Source organism: Callithrix jacchus, chromosome 12, assembly GCF_049354715.1.
Source record: "Callithrix jacchus isolate 240 chromosome 12, calJac240_pri, whole genome shotgun sequence".
Classification (NCBI taxonomy): Eukaryota; Metazoa; Chordata; class Mammalia; order Primates; family Cebidae; genus Callithrix; species Callithrix jacchus.
In genome coordinates this window covers 126,457,114-126,475,460 of record NC_133513.1, presented here as the reverse complement: position 1 = coordinate 126,475,460, position 18,347 = coordinate 126,457,114, and the positions used below count along the sequence as shown (strand labels likewise).

The following is an 18,347-nucleotide window of genomic DNA, read 5'->3' as shown; positions in this document are numbered from 1 at the left end:
TTGTTTTGGTCCCCAGCTTGCCACTCTGTGCCTTTCAAGTGGGGCATTTAGCCCGTGTATATTCAAGGTTAGTGTTGATGGGTGTGGGTCTACCCCGTCACCGCGCTGTCGGGTGGTTACCACGCTGGTGTGTGCGGCTGTGTCCCAGTGACACTAGTCTGTGTGTTTCAGGGCATTTTGTATCAGCTGGTAGCGGTCCTTCCTTTCTGTATTTGGGACCCCTTTCAAGATCTCTTGCAAGGCAGGCCTGGTGGTAATGAATCCCCTCAACAGTTCCTTAGCTGGAAGGATCTTATTTCTCCTTTTCTTAGGAAGCTTAGTGTGGCTAAGTATAAAATTCTCGGCCGAAGATTTTAAGGATCAAAGAATGAACTCAAACTGAATCTAAACAAGACGTTTCTAGTTTATCGGCCATGCCGTTCCCAAACGCATGGAGAGCCAAACTGACTTTACCCTGTAAGTTCCTGTAAACAAAATTCAAAAAGCCCATCGCCTTTCCCGCATAGATGGCCGTTTCTCAGAAAGTAGCGGAATGCTCCTTTTCGCTCACTTAAATACGATGCATTTCTCGGAAAAAGACGAGAAGACCCGAGAAGCAAGGGGGTACTTAACGGGTTCGTCTTTTTCTCTTCTGTCCGTTTGCTGGTGTGCCCGTCACAGGGAAGGGGCCGTGCTCCTCGGCACCCGACACTCCGGCCCCCGCCCCTAGGGCAGCAGCAGAAGCTGGGGCTGCTCTATGTGAGCCTCCTCTGGTCCAGGTCCCGGCCTGTGGGGCGTCAGTGGAGCAGGGTGCTCAGTCAGGGCAGAACATGCTGTGGGGCTTTGTGGGCCCTGGGGCTATGGCTGAGGCCTGGGGCACATTGGGCCTCTGGATTCCAGCCTCTAGGATTCCTCTGTGTCTCAACAGCATCTCCAAAAACCAGCTCAGAGCAGGTGGCCTCCTCCTGGCTGAGGCCCAGATGCCATCGCAGAGCAGGGCCAGGGTCCCGGACCCCACTGATGCCCTGATGTGGTCGTGAGTTGCGGGAGATCCTGTGGGGGGCCCGATGCTCACAGGCCCCAGCGCCACCCACCCAATGTGGGGATTTGAGCCCAGTCCTCATGTGAACACTGGAGATGAGGCTGAAGCACGGGGAGAGAGCCCAGGAGGCCCAGCCCAGGTCAGCGGCCCCTGTTCATTCCCTTAGAGCCTGGCTGGGGTGCTGCTCCCAGGCTCAGCCCCCGCTGGTGGCTCCTGACCTGAGAAGGGGACAGCACAGGACTGTGCGTGTCCTTGTCTGCTGACTAGAGGTGCTCTCTCCCAGACTAATTCCCTCAGGCCTGGGCCTCACCTGGTCCTCTCGGCCACAGGCCCTTCCCCGGCAGCCTTCCTTCCATACTCACGGTGGAGGCTGCTTGCCTCGGCCCTTCCGCACCTCCCATGGGGGCTGCCATCCTTCCCCGAGCTGTGACCTGACGGGGCGGGAGGCTTGGGTCACAGGCGCTCCAGTTGTGGACACTGTGATATTTCACCCTTCCTTCCCGGAGGGCTGCAGGCTGACACTGGGATACACAGGTTCCCTCGAGGTGTTCCCACATGTGGCCTGGCCTCAGCTGTGGCTCCCAGATGCTCCAGTGAGTACATGCTGCTGACGCCAGAGGGCAGTGTCGGGGGTCTGGCCCCAGAAGTTTCTGTGCGGGGGGGTCTGCCCTTCTCTCACTGTGCTGACTGCCCTGTGACCTGGGGAGACCCTGGTCTTGCAGGGGAGGGTCACTGCCCCGGAGCAGCACTAAGGCGGGAGGCAAGTGGAAGCAGAGGGACGGTGGCCCAGGGACCTGACATGAGCGAGCTGGGGGGCCCATCATGGTTCCTGAGGATCTGGCATGAGTGAGGCATGGGGCTTTCATGGTTCCCAAGGCCCCTGGGCCAACACCTCCAGAGCAGGCCTGAGGCCCTGACACACAAGAGAGTCATGTGGTTCTTTTTTCTGCTTCCCGTGGATGTCTGTCCTGCCCATGAAATCCATCGAGCCCGAGGCTGCTTCAGCATATACACGAGGCTGACACGCCACGGCCAGGCCCTCCCCTCCGGCCCTGCCCTTTGCTCTGAAGGCTGACACGCCACTCAGCCAGGCATAGGCACAGGCACCTGGCCCCTCCCCAGCATCACCCTGCTTCTTGCTGGGAGTGTGTGAAACCAGTTTTAAACCTTAGTGAGGTGTGAGTGACACATGGTAAGCTGGAGTGATTAATGTCCACCCCACAGGCTGGGGCGCATGGCTGCACTGTGAGGCCATCGCTAGTGCCACGCAGGGCCACGTCCAACAGCTCCCATGTCCCTGCAGCCAGCTTGGCCCTCTCTGGCCCCGCTTTGCCTGCTGCTTGGGGGTCCTGTGAAAGAGTGTGAGTGGGCACAGGCTCCCACCCCCGGGGGATTGGAGCTGTCAGGGAGCCACACCTCACTCCAGAGACCAGGTTGGATGGAGAAGCAGGTGCAGACCACAGAAGCGGGCATGGGTGACCCACCTGGGGCTCCCGAGGTCAGCGTCCAGACTGTAAGTCCAACCTCAGGGTCCAGCAGGCACTCAGCTGTGCCAGTTTCTTTCCTAGTGGCTGGGACTGGCCCCCAGGGTCACCCATGAAGAAGGAGGAGAAAGTCCCAGCAGCCCCCGCACTTGGCATCAACAGCCCTCACTCCCCAGAGTGCCCTGTGGGGTGAACGGCAAAACTGAGGCAGCTTGAGGAGAAAGTGGGTGGGCCCTCAGCAGGCCTGGAGCAGCTCCAGAGGCAGGGGTGGCTGCTCGTGTGACTGTCCCAGTCTGGGTGGTCCTTCCTTGTGTCCTCAGAAGGCACCGTCAGGAGCTGAGCCCCCGCTGCCTGCTGAGGTTTGCTGTGGCCTCTTCCTCCCCCCACAATTAACCAATGAGCCCACCCAGGTCCAAAAAGAAAGTCTGTGGGTGGGAACCCCACCACTGACTGACCATCCTTCTGCCCCCATAGGGCCCTGGGGACCAGCCATCTCCACAGGGACCCAGAGACCAGAACCCCCACGGTACTAACCCAGGCTATCTCACAACCAGGGACCCAATGGCCCTGAATGAAGTCTGCCGGGTGTTTTTTTTTGAGATGGAGTCTCCCTGGGTCACGCAGACTGGAGTACAATGGTGCGATCTTGGTTCGCTGCAACCTCTGCCTCCCAGGTTCAAGCGATTCTCCTGTCTCAGCCTCCTGAGTAGCTGGGACTACAGGCACATGCCACCACACCCAGCTAATTTTTGCATTTTTAGTATAGATGGGGTTTCACCATGTTGGTTAGGCTGGTCTCGAACTCCTCACCTTGTGATCTGCCCACCTCGGCCTCCCAAAGTGCTGGGATTACAGGTGTGAGCCACTGTCCCCAGCCAATCTGCTGTGCTTTAAGAAGCATCATTGAATACTTTTCCTTTAACTCCTGGTCAGGCCAGCGGCCTCACCCCACCAAGACACCGAGGCTACGGGTGCTGCAGTGGAGGTGGGAGTCTACCCCAGCAGCTCAGCCCATGCCCACATCCTGCACTAGTGCTCCCTTGGTGCAACAGACTCCAGTGCTCAATTTAAACAGTGTTTACCAGGAGTACTCACCCTCCTGGGATGCAGACCACAGGCCCACAGCCCACGTGGCATGGAGCCTAGGACTCAGTTCAGGTGACTCAGACCGTGAGAACTAGGAAGGTCACACGGGCGCAGTTTCCACAAAGCACATGGGAACGCACCACCACTGCCACCTGAGCACACGGAGCATGAACGTCCAGTCCACACCAGTGGCACCAAGAAAGGAGCCCAGAAAATGCGACCTCATCCTACAGCAGAACAGTCCACTAGCATCACCTCACGAGTATTTTACCCAGCAACACTGCCCCACTATGAATCCAATATGAGCATTAACTCTACCTGGGAGGCACTCAACGCCAGAGTTACCACTCCGTGGAGACCTGGACCACGAGGACTCTCTGAGCCAGGGCAGAGACATGGGCACTCACACGGGCTGTCCCTCACCGGGAATACTCACTCCACTAGGACCTGGACCACGTCTCGCTGGAAGACTCTGGTCTCCTAACTTGGCCGGAGGGACAGACCTCTGACGTGTGTTGGCCCCTCCTAGGGCCTTCCTGCTCCGCCTGCCCTGAACAACTGTGGCACTCAGACACCTGCTCAGGCTTGGCCCCGGGGACCCTCCAAATTAGCTTCTGGGTCCCTGTCCCCAAGAGTCTCCCCACATGCCCGCTAGGCCCTGCCCCCACCCCACCGCTGGCCTGGCCTCACAGTGCTTCATCCCCACGGGGTGCTCACCCTGTCCCTTCCCTCCCTCCTCTGTCCCCTGCCTCACTGGGCACATGCTTTCCCTGCAAACATAGGGCTGACCTCCACCTGCCCAAGGCACCCCCACCCCCACCCACCTCAAAGGCTACAGAACATCCTTGACCTTGAATGCGACAGGCAGAATTTCCACCTGTAGGCGCCTGTGTGATGAGATCTCCCGCAGGAAAGGCTCTGTGGAAGCCTCTGGGCTCAGGCACAAACCCTGGCAGCACAGAGGGGGTGAGACGGGCAGGCGCAGCAGTGGGCACACCCACCGTCCCGGCTCAGGCCGATGCTGGTCCTGACGGAATCTCCCTAGAAATGCCAGATCCAAGGCTCAGGGGCAAGTGGCAGGACAGGCCAGGCACCGTCTGGCCCTGGGTGGGTGCGGAAGTGCTCTGTGCAGCCCTGTCTCTGCACGTGGGGTGCATTCACCACCTGAGTGCAGGCCCCCAGCTCCTTCCAGGTCCCCAAACAGGCTTCCTGCAGCTGCTGTCACTGATGGGCAGTGCTGCAGCTTGGCAAGTGTCTGCTGAGCTGACCTTCTGCTGAGGGCCCCCCGGGGGCCCCAGTGCTCCTGTCCAGACTGGGTCCCACCGGAGTCCCCATCAGGTTGGTAGAACATGCGGGCCCGACCCAGGCCCCACCCCACAGGACCAGCGGGGGCTCCTTCGCTGCCCAAAGCCCCTGCAGGGGCGGCTCATTTAGCAAGAGCAGGCTGTGTCCCGGGCCTCATGGGAGACACGGCAGATGCCACTGTGTGGCCTCCCAGGCCGGAGGCTTCCTGAGCTAGGACCGTGCCAGAGGAGAACCCTCAGGGTCCGGCACAGGCGGCTTCTGTTTCCGGTCCTTGGGGCTGAGTAAAGTCACTGCAGTGCTGTTGCGGTGCGGGGGTCACACACCAGCAGGGGGCAGGGTGGGGAGCGCCTCACCTGTGCCTCTGAAGATGATGCATGTGTGCACACTCTCACAGACTCACCCACACACCGCACAGGCACACAAACCCACACAAGCACACACACTCAGACATGTCTACACTCACACACCACACAGGCACACACACTCCATCACACCCCACACACAGACACACTCACTCACACAGGCCGGCAGGCACACACACTCCATCACACACCACACAGGCACACACAATCACACAGGCCGGCAGACACACACACTCCATCACACCTCACACACAGTCACACACAATCACACAGGCCAGCAGGCACACACACTCCATCACACCTCACACACAGACACACACAATCACACAGGCCGGCAGACATACACACTCCATCACACCTCACACACAGTCACACACAATCACACAGGCCAGCAGGCACACACACTCCATCACACCTCACACACAGACACACACAATCACACAGGCTGGCAGGGACACACACTCCATCACACCCCACACACAGACACACACAAACAGGCCGGCAGACACACACACTCCATCACACCTCACACACAGTCACACACAATCACACAGGCCAGCAGGCACACACACTCCATCACACCTCACACACAGACACACACAATCACACAGGCTGGCAGGGACACACACTCCATCACACCTCACACACAGACACACACAAACAGGCCGGCAGGCACACACACTCCATCACACCCCACACACAGGCACACACACACAGGCTGGCAGGGACACGCACTCCATCACACCCCACACACAGGCACACACACACAGGCTGGCAGGGACACGCACTCCATCACACCCCACACACAGGCACACACACACACAGGCTGGCAGGGACACGCACTCCATCACATCCCACACACAGGCACACACACCCACATAGGCCGGCAGGCACACACTCCATCACATGCCACACACGGACACACACACACACACACAGGCTGGCAAGGACACACACTCCATCACACCCCACACACAGACACACACACACAGGCTGGCAGGGACACACACTCCATCACATCCCATACACAGGCACAGACAGGCTGGCAGGGACACACACTCCATCACACCCCACACACAGGCACACACACACAGGCTGGCAGGGACACGCACTCCATCACACCCCACACACAGGCACACACACACAGGCTGGCAGGGACACGCACTCCATCACATCCCACACACAGGCACACACACCCACATAGGCCGGCAGGCACACACTCCATCACATGCCACACACAGACACACACACACACACACACACACAGGCTGGCAGGGACACACACTCCATCACACCCCACACACAGACACACACACACAGGCTGGCAGGGACACGCACTCCATCACATCCCACACACAGACATACACACACAGGCTGGCAGGGACACGCACTCCATCACGTGCGACCCCCCCCCCACACACAGGCCGACAGGCACACACACTTCATCACACCCCACACACAGACACACACTCCAACACATGTGACACACAGACACATACAAGGAAGTGGCACAAAAGTCAGATGCAGGACACAGCATTTGGGTCTGGCTCTGGCTCCAGGGTCCAGTGCAAGGTGACTCTGAGCTGGGAGCCCCTTGGCGTGGCCGGGCTTTGGATGTTTATGCCCCAGAACATTACGTGTAAATGGATACGGCCCAACACCGGCTCTGAGTGGACTCACGAGGCTAAGTCAGCATAGAAACACATGGAGGTTTAATGTTCAACGTTGACTTTCTTTGGTTCAATGGCAGGACACCTCTCTGCTCAGCCAGGGGCCCTGAGGGCAGAAAGTTCACGAGGGGCTGGAGGGGCCAGGGAGAGCAGCGTCGCCCCGGGATCAGGACACGAAGAGGGCCACACGCCCCGGACCCCTCTACCCCCATGGAGGGCGAGAAAATGCACGGGTGCTATTAACCAGCCTCACAAAGAGCAGACAACGCAAAGACTGTATTTTTGTGTGGACTGTTCTGCACCTACAGTGTGTACACAGCACAGCCTCGGGATTCGGGGTCACATTGGCTACGGAAGCGGGTGGAAAGCTGAGGTGGAGGCAGAGCCGCCAGGCGTCATCCGCAGGCCCGTCTGGTCGACCTGTAAGGACGCACCGGGTTTGCTGGGTGGAGCACGCTGCGGCCAATGGCGTCGTGGTGGTTTGCCGACACCCTGGGAAGTGAGTCTCCTCATACTCAGATACTGAGTGCCAGCCTCCGGAGAGCCCTTCCACCGAGCAGGCGCTGGGAACACTCCCCACACCCCTCTTCTGGGAGGTGAGCATTAGAAGTCTGCTCCTGGTGAGACCGCCCGACTGTCGGTGCACTGGTGAGGCTGCTGACATTGACATTTGCAGGTGAAACCATCTGCAATGACACCCTGGCGCGCGGGGCGCTGGAAAACACACGCCTTCCACGTGCAGTGTGTGCACATGTGCACGACAGGTGCGTGTGTATGTGGGGTATGCATGTGTGTGCGCCTGTGTGTATGTGTGGGTGCACATGTGTCACAGGGAAGGAGGGAGGGGAGGGGAGGGAGGGAGGGAGGGCTGTGCATGTGTCACACCCATGGCCCTCTGGACTCCCTCCCAGCAAGGGACGGGCCACTTGCTTTCACAGAAGCCTTGTTGTCATCCACATCTGTCCTTTGAGTCAGGGCTTGGTGCCCAGATGTTTTTCATGGAGATGAAAAAAAGGGAAAGGGATTTTGTCCGTGAGAACGTCCCACCAGCCAGTCCCTCTTCTTTTTGGGATAGAACCTTCTTGTTGCCAGGTGCCTACACTGGAGTGGAATCCAGTCCCAAGGCGGGTGGCTGGTTTTGCAAGTCGAGTCTTCACTAAAGGATGTTGGGCATTTTCTAAAGGCATCGGCCCCTGAGAGCCCCCCATTGGCCCTCTGAGGTCAACAGCCATCCCCAGAGTCAAGAGCACGGCGCAGCGCCCAGCATCCATGGTGCTCTCAGCTCTGCAGGGCCGGGGCTGACCGTGGACACTGAATGGACAGAGGTGCGTGGGGAAGCTGTAGGAGCGGCTCAGACACAGGACAGTGGAGGGTCCTGAGGATTCTGCCCAGAGCAAGAATGCTGGGAACAGACCGGCCACCACCGCCTCGGAGAACACAAGACACACACACTGAACGCTGGGGAGGTCAGGGCAGCCTCCTGCTGCGGTCTCGGCCCTGCCGGCCGCACCTGAGGAAGCCAGGACCCTGTGGGCCGCAGGGCATCTTGGGCAGGGCCATGCCGGTGTTCAGGTGGGTTCTTTGATGGAATCCCGTACTTTGCTTCTGGGCACCCCAGGACTGGAGGCCACAGGACAGAAACCGGATGGCCATGTGTGGGGCCCAACACGTGGATTTGGGATAAGAGGAGCAGGTGGCCCAGAGCATTTCCCCTGCTGAGGTCTTTCTCACGGAAGGGGGCAGCGGGGGGTGTGAACTGCTTCTGAAAGGTGGGGTCGTTTTGGTGCCCCCAGTGACCTCATGTGGCAGATGGACCCCCCCTGCTCTGCTCTGAAGCTCCTCCAGGGACGCCGTGTCCCCTGCCCCTGCTACACAGTAGTTTCATTTCTCCAGGGTCCCGTTCGGATGTTGCCAGTGACGTCGGTACCAAACGGCAGGGCTTCTAGCAAGTCACCCTTGGGCAGCCCGTTCTGGCTGGGGCCGCCAAAGGGCAGGGACTGTGTCCTCCGCAGCATCTCCAGATGGCCGGGCCGCGTGGGGCAGCTGTAGAGGCTTGGGCTCCCCTCGCTGCCCTCGGGCTGGCTGACCATGGGGAAGGGGTCGCCTTGGGCGCAGCAGGACAGCGTGTGCGTCCCTGCTGGGCCCTCCAGCGAGCTGGGGGGGCTGTCTGTGCGCGAGCTGCGGGGGCTGCCGTCCAGGCTGGACGGGATGTGGTAGGCGTACTCGGGCTCGGTGGCCGCCGGGTGCCGGCCGAAGTAGGGCGGCTTAGTTCTGCCCTGCAGGCACCCGTGCAGGTGGGGGTCGTGCCCGAAGGCGCCCTCCTCCTGCAGGTGCACATGCGCCTCGTCCGCCATCAGCGGCTCGCAGTGCATCTTGGCGCAGCACGGGGTGGCCGGCGACAGGCAGCTGGCGTGGCCCTGCGCAGCCTGCAAGTTGGTCATCTTGCAGGGGCCCGGCGGGTGCGGGAAGCCCCGCGGCTGTCCGAGGCCCGGTGAATGCAGGCAGGTGGCGTGGCCCGGGGCGGCCCCGTCGGCGTGGAGCGCGGGCCGGGGGTCCCCGCGGGGCGGGCAGCAGGCCCACCAGCACCGCCACACGTCCTCGCGCTTGGCACAGTGGTGGATGAGCACGAAGAGCCCCAGCGTCACGCAGAAGGCGCCGTACAAGCAGCTGAAGACCATGTCCAAGAAGTGGCCCTGCGACACGGCCAGCGCCCCGAAGGCCCACGTGGCCAAGAACAGGAACAGCGTGAAGGCGGCGGCGCGCAGCTGCGCCTGGAACGAGTGCTCGTTCTGCAGCACCGAGGCCCCGGGGCCGCCGCGGGCGGGTGGGGTGCCCGGCCGGGGCCCGCGCGGGCCTCCCTCGGGCGTCGCCAGCCGCCGCTGCTCCTCGGGCCGCGGGCGCAGCTCGTACCTGCGCCCCGGGTGGCGCCGCAGCTGCACGTAGGTGCCCAGGAAGTACACGCAGGTGACCAGGGCGATGAGGGCGGCCGGGCCGTAGAAGGCGCCCAGACTGGGCTCCCAGGCCATCCAGCAGCTGCGGGGGAGAGACGGGCGTTAGCGGGATGGGCCGGGACGTGGGCAGCGTGACTCGGGCAGCAGGACTCGGGACTCCGACTCGGGACTCGGGACTCTGACTTGGGACTCCGACTTGGGACTCCGACTCGGGACTCGGGACTCTGACTCGGGACTCTGACTCGGGACTCGGGACTCTGACTCGGGACTCGGGACTCTGACTCGGGACTCTGACTCGGGACTCTGACTCGGGACGTGGGACTCGGGACTCTGACTCGGGACTCGGGACTCTGACTTGGGACTCTGACTCGGGACTCGGGACTCTGACTCAGGACTCGGGACGTGGGACTCTGACTCAGGACTCGGGACTCTGACTCGGGACTCGGGACGTGGGACTCTGACTCAGGACTCGGGACTCTGACTCAGGACTCGGGACGTGGGACTCTGACTCAGGACTCGGGACTCTGACTCAGGACTCGGGACTCTGACTCGGGACTCGGGACTCTGACTCAGGACTCGGGACGTGGGACTCTGACTCAGGACTCGGGACTCTGACTCGGGACTCGGGATGTGGGACTCTGACTCAGGACTCGGGACTCTGACTCAGGACTCGGGACGTGGGACTCTGACTCAGGACTCGGGACTCTGACTCAGGACTCGGGACTCTGACTCGGGACTCGGGACTCTGACTCAGGACTCGGGACGTGGGACTCTGACTCAGGACTCGGGACTCTGACTCGGGACTTGGGACGTGGGACTCTGACTCAGGACTCGGGACGTGGGACTCTGACTCAGGACTCGGGACGTGGGACTCTGACTCAGGACTCGGGACGTGGGACTCTGACTCAGGACTCGGGACTCTGACTCGGGACTCGGGACGTGGGACTCTGACTCAGGACTCGGGACGTGGGACTCTGACTCAGGACTCGGGACGTGGGACTCTGACTCAGGACTCGGGACTCTGACTCAGGACTCGGGACTCTGACTCGGGACTCGGGACTCTGACTCGGGACTCGGGACTCTGACTCGGGACTCGGGACTCTGACTCGGGACTCGGGACTCTGACTCAGGACTCGGGACGTGGGACTCTGACTCAGGACTCGGGACTCTGACTCGGGACTCGGGACTCTGACTCGGGACTCGGGACTCCGACTCGGGACTCGGGGCTCCGACTCGGGACTCGGGACTCGGGGCTCTGACTCGGGACTCGGGACTCCTGTGGAGCGAAGGTCCCGCGCCCACCCCGACAAGCGAGTGGGTCTGTGCAGTTGCGGCTTGGTGGCCTCGGGCGTTGCTAGAGTCGCTGAGTGTGGACGGGAATGGCCCTATCGGCCCTACCAGCTCCGGAGGTCCGGAGCCCGGAAAGTGTCTCCAGTGCGGGTGGAGGCGCAGCCGGGTGGGGTGGGGGCCGGGTGGGACGCCGAGCTTGCTGGGTGGGGCCAGAGGGCGAAGAGGGCTGGGTGGGGCTGACGTGGGTGGGCGGAGCCAGGGAGGTGGAGTTGGGTGGGGCTGGATGAGACAGAGGGCGGAGCTGGGTGGGCGTGACCGGCGTGTGTGGGCGGGGCCAGGGAGGTGGTGTCGGGTGGGCGGGGGCCAGGCAGAGGGCGCACCTGGTTGGGCCGGGTCGGGCCTGTCGGAGCTGGGTGGGCGGGGCCGGTGTGGGTGGGCGGGGCCTGGCAGAGGGCAAGGGGCGGGGGATTCTGGGGCCTCAAAAGGAACTGGGGGCGCTGAACCAGGGGTTCCAGGACGGCTCTGGGCACCGATGGCAGGGACGGTTGGGTCCATTCCTACTTGATGGGGTTTCCCTTCTCAGCTGAGCTCCGTGCTGCTGCCGAATAGCTCCAGACCCCTCTCATGGAAGGGAAACCAGGCCTGCCTTGTCCAGGGGCAGAGATTAGGGTGGAGTCCCTGGGAGAGGAGGGGGCGCCGCGCACTGCTGGGGGGTGTGAGCTGGGAGGGGCGCGGGTCTGGGCGAGCCCCGGGTCCAGGCCCCAGCCTTGCTGCTCCGTCCAGAGCCCACCCGCCCCTCCCCGCTCCTGGTGGCAGGTGCCCAGTACTTACTACGCGGCATCCTCATCCTCCGTCCCGTAATTCCTGATGTTCGTGGCAGCTGTGACCCCACAGATGATGAATGGGACCCCTCCGCTGACGAGGTAAAACCTGCCGGAGAGGAAGGCGCTGATCCCCTTGCAGACCCAGCCTGCGTCCTCCTGGGACAGCAGTGCCCCTCTTGCCCTCGGCGGGGCAAGGGAGAGTAGTGGGTGCAGGCGGAGTAGGTGAGGGGACCCAGACCCAGACCCCTGGCCCCCGACCGCGACCCCCGACCCCCGACCTCTGACCGAGCACCAGTCCTGGCCTTGCCTTGCCTCCTTCCTGCACGCCTCTGCACCTGCAGAGGGACCTGGACCCCGGCACGGAGGTCTCAGGTGAGCTGGGTGGGCTGCAGACTTCACGGCAACTGCAGGGAGCCCCTGGCTACAGGCGGACCGCTCCCCCAGCAGCGTGGGTCACACAGCGGGTAGTGCGTGGCCAGTGACGGGAGTGACGTGGGCGGGGGATAGTTGTAAGCAGTTTTAAGGCCTCACTCAGCCTCAGGGAAAGAAGCTCAGAAGGCCGCAGTCTCTGCTCCCTGCAGACCCTGGAGCCCCACCTTGGAGGGGCAGAGTCTCAACCTAAGAGGTGCAGCCCAAGCCCAGGGCAGGGTCTGACCGTGCCTGCCCGTGCCCTCCTCAGGACCTGTCAACGGCGCCCAGGGGTCCATGCAGACGCTGCATGTCCCGGACTGGGTGCACTTGCTCACTGCTTCCGCCCCTGTCCAGACCCATGAGGCAACCCCTGGCTGCCAGCCCTATGGAGCATGGGTAACCTAGGGGCCAGCTCCAAGACCATCTCCACATGGGTGACATGGGGGGGCTGCTCAGAGACCATCCCTGCATGGGTGACCTGGGGGACAGCTCAGAGACCATCCCTGCATGGGTGACCTGGAGGGGGCAGCTCAGAGACCATCCCTGCATGGGTGACCTGGGTGGGGCTCAGAGACCATCCTGGCGTGGGTGACCTGTGGGGGGGGCAGCTCAGGGACTATCCTAGCATGGGCGCTGTCTCCCCAGTTGCTGCAAACTCGTGGATCGGCCATGGACACCACCCCCCTACAAGTTTAGTTGGCTCCAAGGTGCAGGGGTGGGAGGGGGGTGGCCCTGCATCTGGTAGTTCTTGGAGACCCCCCACTCCAGGGAACCTGTGCTTCCCAGATTCTGTATTCCAGGAAAATAACCTTCAGGAATAAAGATGAAATAAAGACACTTTCTGATAAAAATAAAATAAGAGAATTTGCCATTTATGGACCTGTACTTCCAGAAATGCTAGATGAAACTCTTCAGGGTGGAGGGTAGTGGACCCTCCCACAGGCACCACACCCGTGGAAGACCCTGACCAGCCTGTAGAAGGAAGGGAGGGAGGCAGGAAATAATCCTATACAGTGGCAAGCTTTCTATAAATGTTCTATGGAATAGTACAGTGTTACTCTAGACAGGCTGTGAAAAGGTTATGGATTTTAATCCCTTAGAGTAACCCTAAGAAACTAGATAAAAACTAGTAGATAAACTAAAAAAAGTTTAAAAATATTAAAATAATCTAAAAGAAGGAAGCAAAGGAGAAATGGAAGAATTCAAAACAGCAAAACAATCACTAAAAGTGGTAAAAACAGAAAGCAAATAGTATCATGGAGAGTAAATCCAAACACATCAAAATCGCAATTCAGTTTACAAGCTAAAATCTCCAACTCAAAGGCAGAGATTGCCGGAATAGATTGTAAGAACTTGGAACATGGTTTCCAGAAGAGAACACTTTGATGTAAGACACAAGTACGTTGAAAGTAACTGGAAGGAAAAGGCATGTGTCACCGATCATGAGCTCAAGTGAGCTGCAGCCTCTACACCAATACCAGCGAGCAGATACGATCAGACAGTGAGATAGACGGGCGCACGGGATGGAGCAGTGTCCAAGATAGACCCACAGAACACAGGAGTGTCCAAAATAGATCCACAGAACACAGGAGTGTCCAAGATAGACCCACAGAACACAGGAGTGTCCAAGATAGACCCACAGAACACAGGAGTGTCCAAGATAGATCCACAGAACACAGGAGTGTCCAGATAGATCCACAGAACACAGGAGTGTCCAGGACCGACCCAAGGTCACACAGGAATGTCCAGGATGGACCCACGTTCACACAGGGGTGTCCAGGACGGACCCACAGTCACACAGGAGTGTCCAGGATGGGCCCACAGTCACACAGGAGTGTCCAGATTGACCCACGGTCACACAGGAGTGTCCAGGACGGACCCACCGTCACACAGGGGTGTCCGGGACAGGCCCACGGTCACACAGGAGTGTCCGGGACGGGCCAGGGTCACACAGGAGTGTCCAGATAGACCCACATTCACACAGGAGTGTTCAGATAGACCCACAGTCACACAGGAATGTCCAGGATGGACCAACAGTCACACAGAGTGGTGTGGATGGACCCACAGTCACACAGGACTGGTGCGGGATGGAGACATCCAACCATCCAGCTGGAGGTGGACTCCTTTCCACAGCGGTGGAGGGAATATCCGCAGGGAATCTTAGCCCTGAGCCGCACTGACCGTGCACACACTCGATCTAGGCGGGTTACCAACAGCCCTACGGTAAAAGGTACAAACGTAAGTGGTCCAGAGGAAGACACCGGGTGGCACCACTGGCCATGGGAGGCAGAGGCTCCTCAGAAACAACAGCCACACAAGGAAACCCCAGTGAGCAGGTGAGAGGGTTTGGCTGTGTCTTCAGCCAAGTCTCATCTGGAATTGTAGCTCCCAGAATCCCCACGTATTGTGGGAGGGACCCGGCAGGTGGTGATTGAATCATGGGGTGTTTTCCCTCACACTGTTCTGGGAGTGAGCAAATCTCACGAGGTCTGACGGGCTTTACATAGGCGCTCTCTTTCCGCTTGGCCCTCCTTCTCCTGGGGATGTCTTTATCAGCAGGGTGAAAACGGACTAATCCACCAGGACTTCACCAAAATCCACAACTTCCGCTCATCCGGGATTTGTTTTCCAAAGCTGTGGACTGGGAAAAAGTCACGAAACATACTCCTGACAAAAGAACGGTATTCTGGATGGAACTCCAGATATGAAACTCCTGCTAAAAATAATCTAAAACAATCTAACGAAACTGGCAGAAGGTGTGAGTGGCCATTTCAGGAAATGTGGCATCTCAATCTCCAGTGCACACGGAAAGGCCCTGCACATCGTCAGCCGTCGCGAACCTGCAAGGCAGTGTCGTTTTCCGGAGGGACCGGAGCTGCTAACGTGAGGGACGGACTACCCCGAGTGCCGTGCGTGTGGCGTGCCTGAGACTCCCCCACTCGCTGGAAAGAGGCTGCACTTGGAAACTACGACCCAGAGACTTTGGTCACAGGCACCGGGCCAGGAGAAACGTAACCTTTGCCCACACAGACCTGCAGAAGGAAGGCGGGGACATTTCACGTGTAACAGCCCAAACTGGAACAAGCCCAGGTGTCCGCCGACAGGGAAACGGATACAGACACTGTGGTGCATTAGGAACACGGAACACACCTCGGGAGACAAGGGCGTGGCAGCCGTGTGCAGCAGTGAGCACGGATCGCTGCCCATCAGCCTGGGCTGCAGGAGCCGCACACGGAGAGCACAGGCGACGGTGGCTTCATTTCTATGCGGTTCTAAACCAGGCAGAATTAATCTATGGCAGAAAAGAATCACGGCGGTTGTCCACAGGGGGCTGTCTGGAGAGAGGGTGGAGCTCAGGCGTGGCTGATGTGTGCACCTGCCTGGGCTCAGCGGGTCACATGTCAGCTTTGCACCTTCCACTGTGTGTACATTTCACTCAGGAGGAAAACAGTACTGGGCACAAATACTGAAATCTTCGGCCAAACCATGCAGGGGTCGGACCCCAAGGCCTGCAACTGACTTGAAGGGCACAAAAGTAAGGCCTTAGGTGGGTGGGCAGTAGGTGAGGTGCGTGGCCCAGCAGGGAGAGCTATGGAAGCTCTAGGGGCTGTGCAGGATCACTGTGAAACTTAACTTTCTGTACATGTGAAGTTTTCATAATAATGTGCTGGGGAAAAGGTGGGGAGAAACCAGCTGCCTCCTCCACCCATCTCTTCCCAGGTGCAGTTCTGCAGCCTTGGAGAGCCGGAGTCCTCTGAGAGAACAGGTCTGCCCAGTCCTCTCAGGGTCGAGGCAGTGCAGCCACAGGCAGGCACACGGAGCAGGCAGCTACGCGGTGGGACGTGGCTCCGAGCTGGGCTCAGTTCACTCGTCCTCCTGGCATGGCCCAGGGTGGCACCCATGCGAGTCTGTGGGCAGGTCACGGGGGGACGCCGGCAGCAGCCCCCATCCCTGGAGCCCATAAAGGTCCCTCCTCATTTTGGGATGTACGGAGCCCACCCGAGTCCACCTGGCCCTTTGGGGTCCTGTAACCACGAGTGGGGTTCTGGAAGGACCAACATCTTTCCCAGTGAGCTGGCCTGGGCCAAGGTCCCCAGTTTCCTGGGAGCTGTGTGAGCGGCTGAAGATGCTGATCTGGTCCGTGTTTCTCATCCCCACCAAGGAAACTGCATTTCCACTGTCCTCTCTTCTCTAAACTCATGTAAACTTCCTTGAATGGTTCTTCAAGTCCCCTCTTCCCAGGCTCACTGCAGGCGCCCCTCTGCAGGAACCCCACCCTGGCCCCTCCCTGGTGGGTCAGAGCTCCAGACTCCCGGCCCCAGGAGGAGCGTTGCTTTCACTCCTGCATGCCTGAAGTCACCCTGCTGCTCACCTGCCTGCCTCCCCGTGGAGCTGAGGCCTCGCCCGCTCTGTGAGTCTGTCCTCACGCTGCTAATAAAGATGTACCCAAGATGGGGTAATTTATAAAGGAAAGAGGTTTAATTGCCTCATGGTTCTCCAGGGCTGGGGAGGCCTCAGGAAACTTAATCATAGCAGAAAGGGAGGCAAACAGGTCCTTCTTCAAGTGGCAGGAGCAAGGAGAGGGGACAAGCAAAGGGGGAAAAGCCCCTCATGAAAGCACCAGCTCCTGTGAGAACTCACCAGCATGAGAACAGCATGCGGGAACCACCCCCAGGATCAGATCAAATCACCTCCCATGGGGTCCCTCCCACTGTACGAGGGGATTATGGGAACCCGGGCTCCCCTGGCACCTCTGGAACAAGCTCTGGATGAGCCCGTCCTGACCGGGTCCCGTGGTCACTGGAATCAGTTGGGTTGGCTTTCACATTCCGTGCCCCGTTTTGGCACCTGTGGGCTTCATGGCTGTCTCTCTGCAAGCCGTGCCAAAGCGACATGTGGCCCAGTCCTCCCTGCCTTTACCTTCAGAGAAACGTTGGTCTTTATTTCTCCAGGCCCCAACCCCGCTCAGCAGGAACAATTCAAGATGAGATGTGGGTGGGGACACAGCCAATCCACGCCACCAGCCCTACACAGCTTAGAGCAGCCTGGCACCCAGCAGGCGCTGAGCACACAGGAGGGCCACGGGAGGGCCACGGGAGGGCCGGCCACCGCGTCTGTTTCTGGAGGATTTCCACTATTTCCCAGTGAAGCAGGCACAGCAGGGAAGCCTTGGACTTGCCATGTGGCCTCTGCACCGGGGCCTCTCCGGCTCTCCCTGCAGCTGAGTCTGAACATGTGTCCAAAGTAGCCAGCCCCTGGAAAGAGGGTGAGGGAGGCAGCGATTTGCAGAGAAAATGGGAGCAACCTGCAGACACCATCACCCAGTGGGTCAGGCGGTTTGTTCCTGCCAAGTGGGGTGGGGGCCAGGAGAAATAAAGACCAACGTTTCTCCGAGGGTAAAGGCAGGGAGGACTGGGCACACATGACTTTGGCACAGCTTGCAAAGAGACACCCATGAAGCCCACAGGTGCCCAAACAGGGCACGGAAAAGGAAAGCCGGCCCAACTGGTTCTAGTGACCACGGGACCCAGAGTGGACAGCCTCACCCAGAGCTTGTTCCAGTGGGGCTGAGGGAGCCCGGGCTGGATTCGGCTGTCCACACCTGGCTGACCTGAGGGGTCAGCACGGGCACCTCTGCTTTGCTCCCACGGCCAACGGTGGGACAGAAAGCCCCCGATCTCATGGCTGTCAGGCAGAGGGAGCCCTTAGATCCCGCTCTGGACACACAGGAGGCCACTGTCCCTGAGTCGGCCCTCCACCCTCCCCAAGAGACAGAGCACAAGTTCCGGCCTCGAAGCCCCCTCTGGCGTCCTCAGCAGGGTCAGCACTGGGGCAGGGATGGTTCAGTTCACACTCTGTGCAGCAAGGCCTCTGTGGCCCATGGCCCTGGTGACATTGCTCCTCTGTGGCCCATGGCCCTGGTGAACCCACAAGGACCCTGGA

At 60.1% G+C, this 18,347-nt stretch overlaps 1 protein-coding gene across 4 annotated transcripts in view; it reads right to left on the bottom strand.

The window, feature by feature from the left end:
• Window positions 1-7,184: 7,184 nt before the first annotated feature.
• The window catches only part of ADGRA1 (adhesion G protein-coupled receptor A1), a 41,493-nt gene continuing 30,330 nt past the window's right edge, over window positions 7,185-18,347 (bottom strand). For all 4 annotated transcript variants that reach the window (XM_035269567.3, XM_035269564.3, XM_035269565.3 and 1 more), the window contains 2 exons: window positions 12,001-12,099; window positions 7,185-9,961 (listed from right to left, as the gene is read on the bottom strand). In XM_035269567.3, the coding sequence (XP_035125458.3) occupies window positions 8,797-9,961; window positions 12,001-12,099 (1,264 nt within the window). In that variant the 3' untranslated portion in view covers window positions 7,185-8,796. The remainder of the gene's footprint in view (window positions 9,962-12,000; window positions 12,100-18,347) is intronic.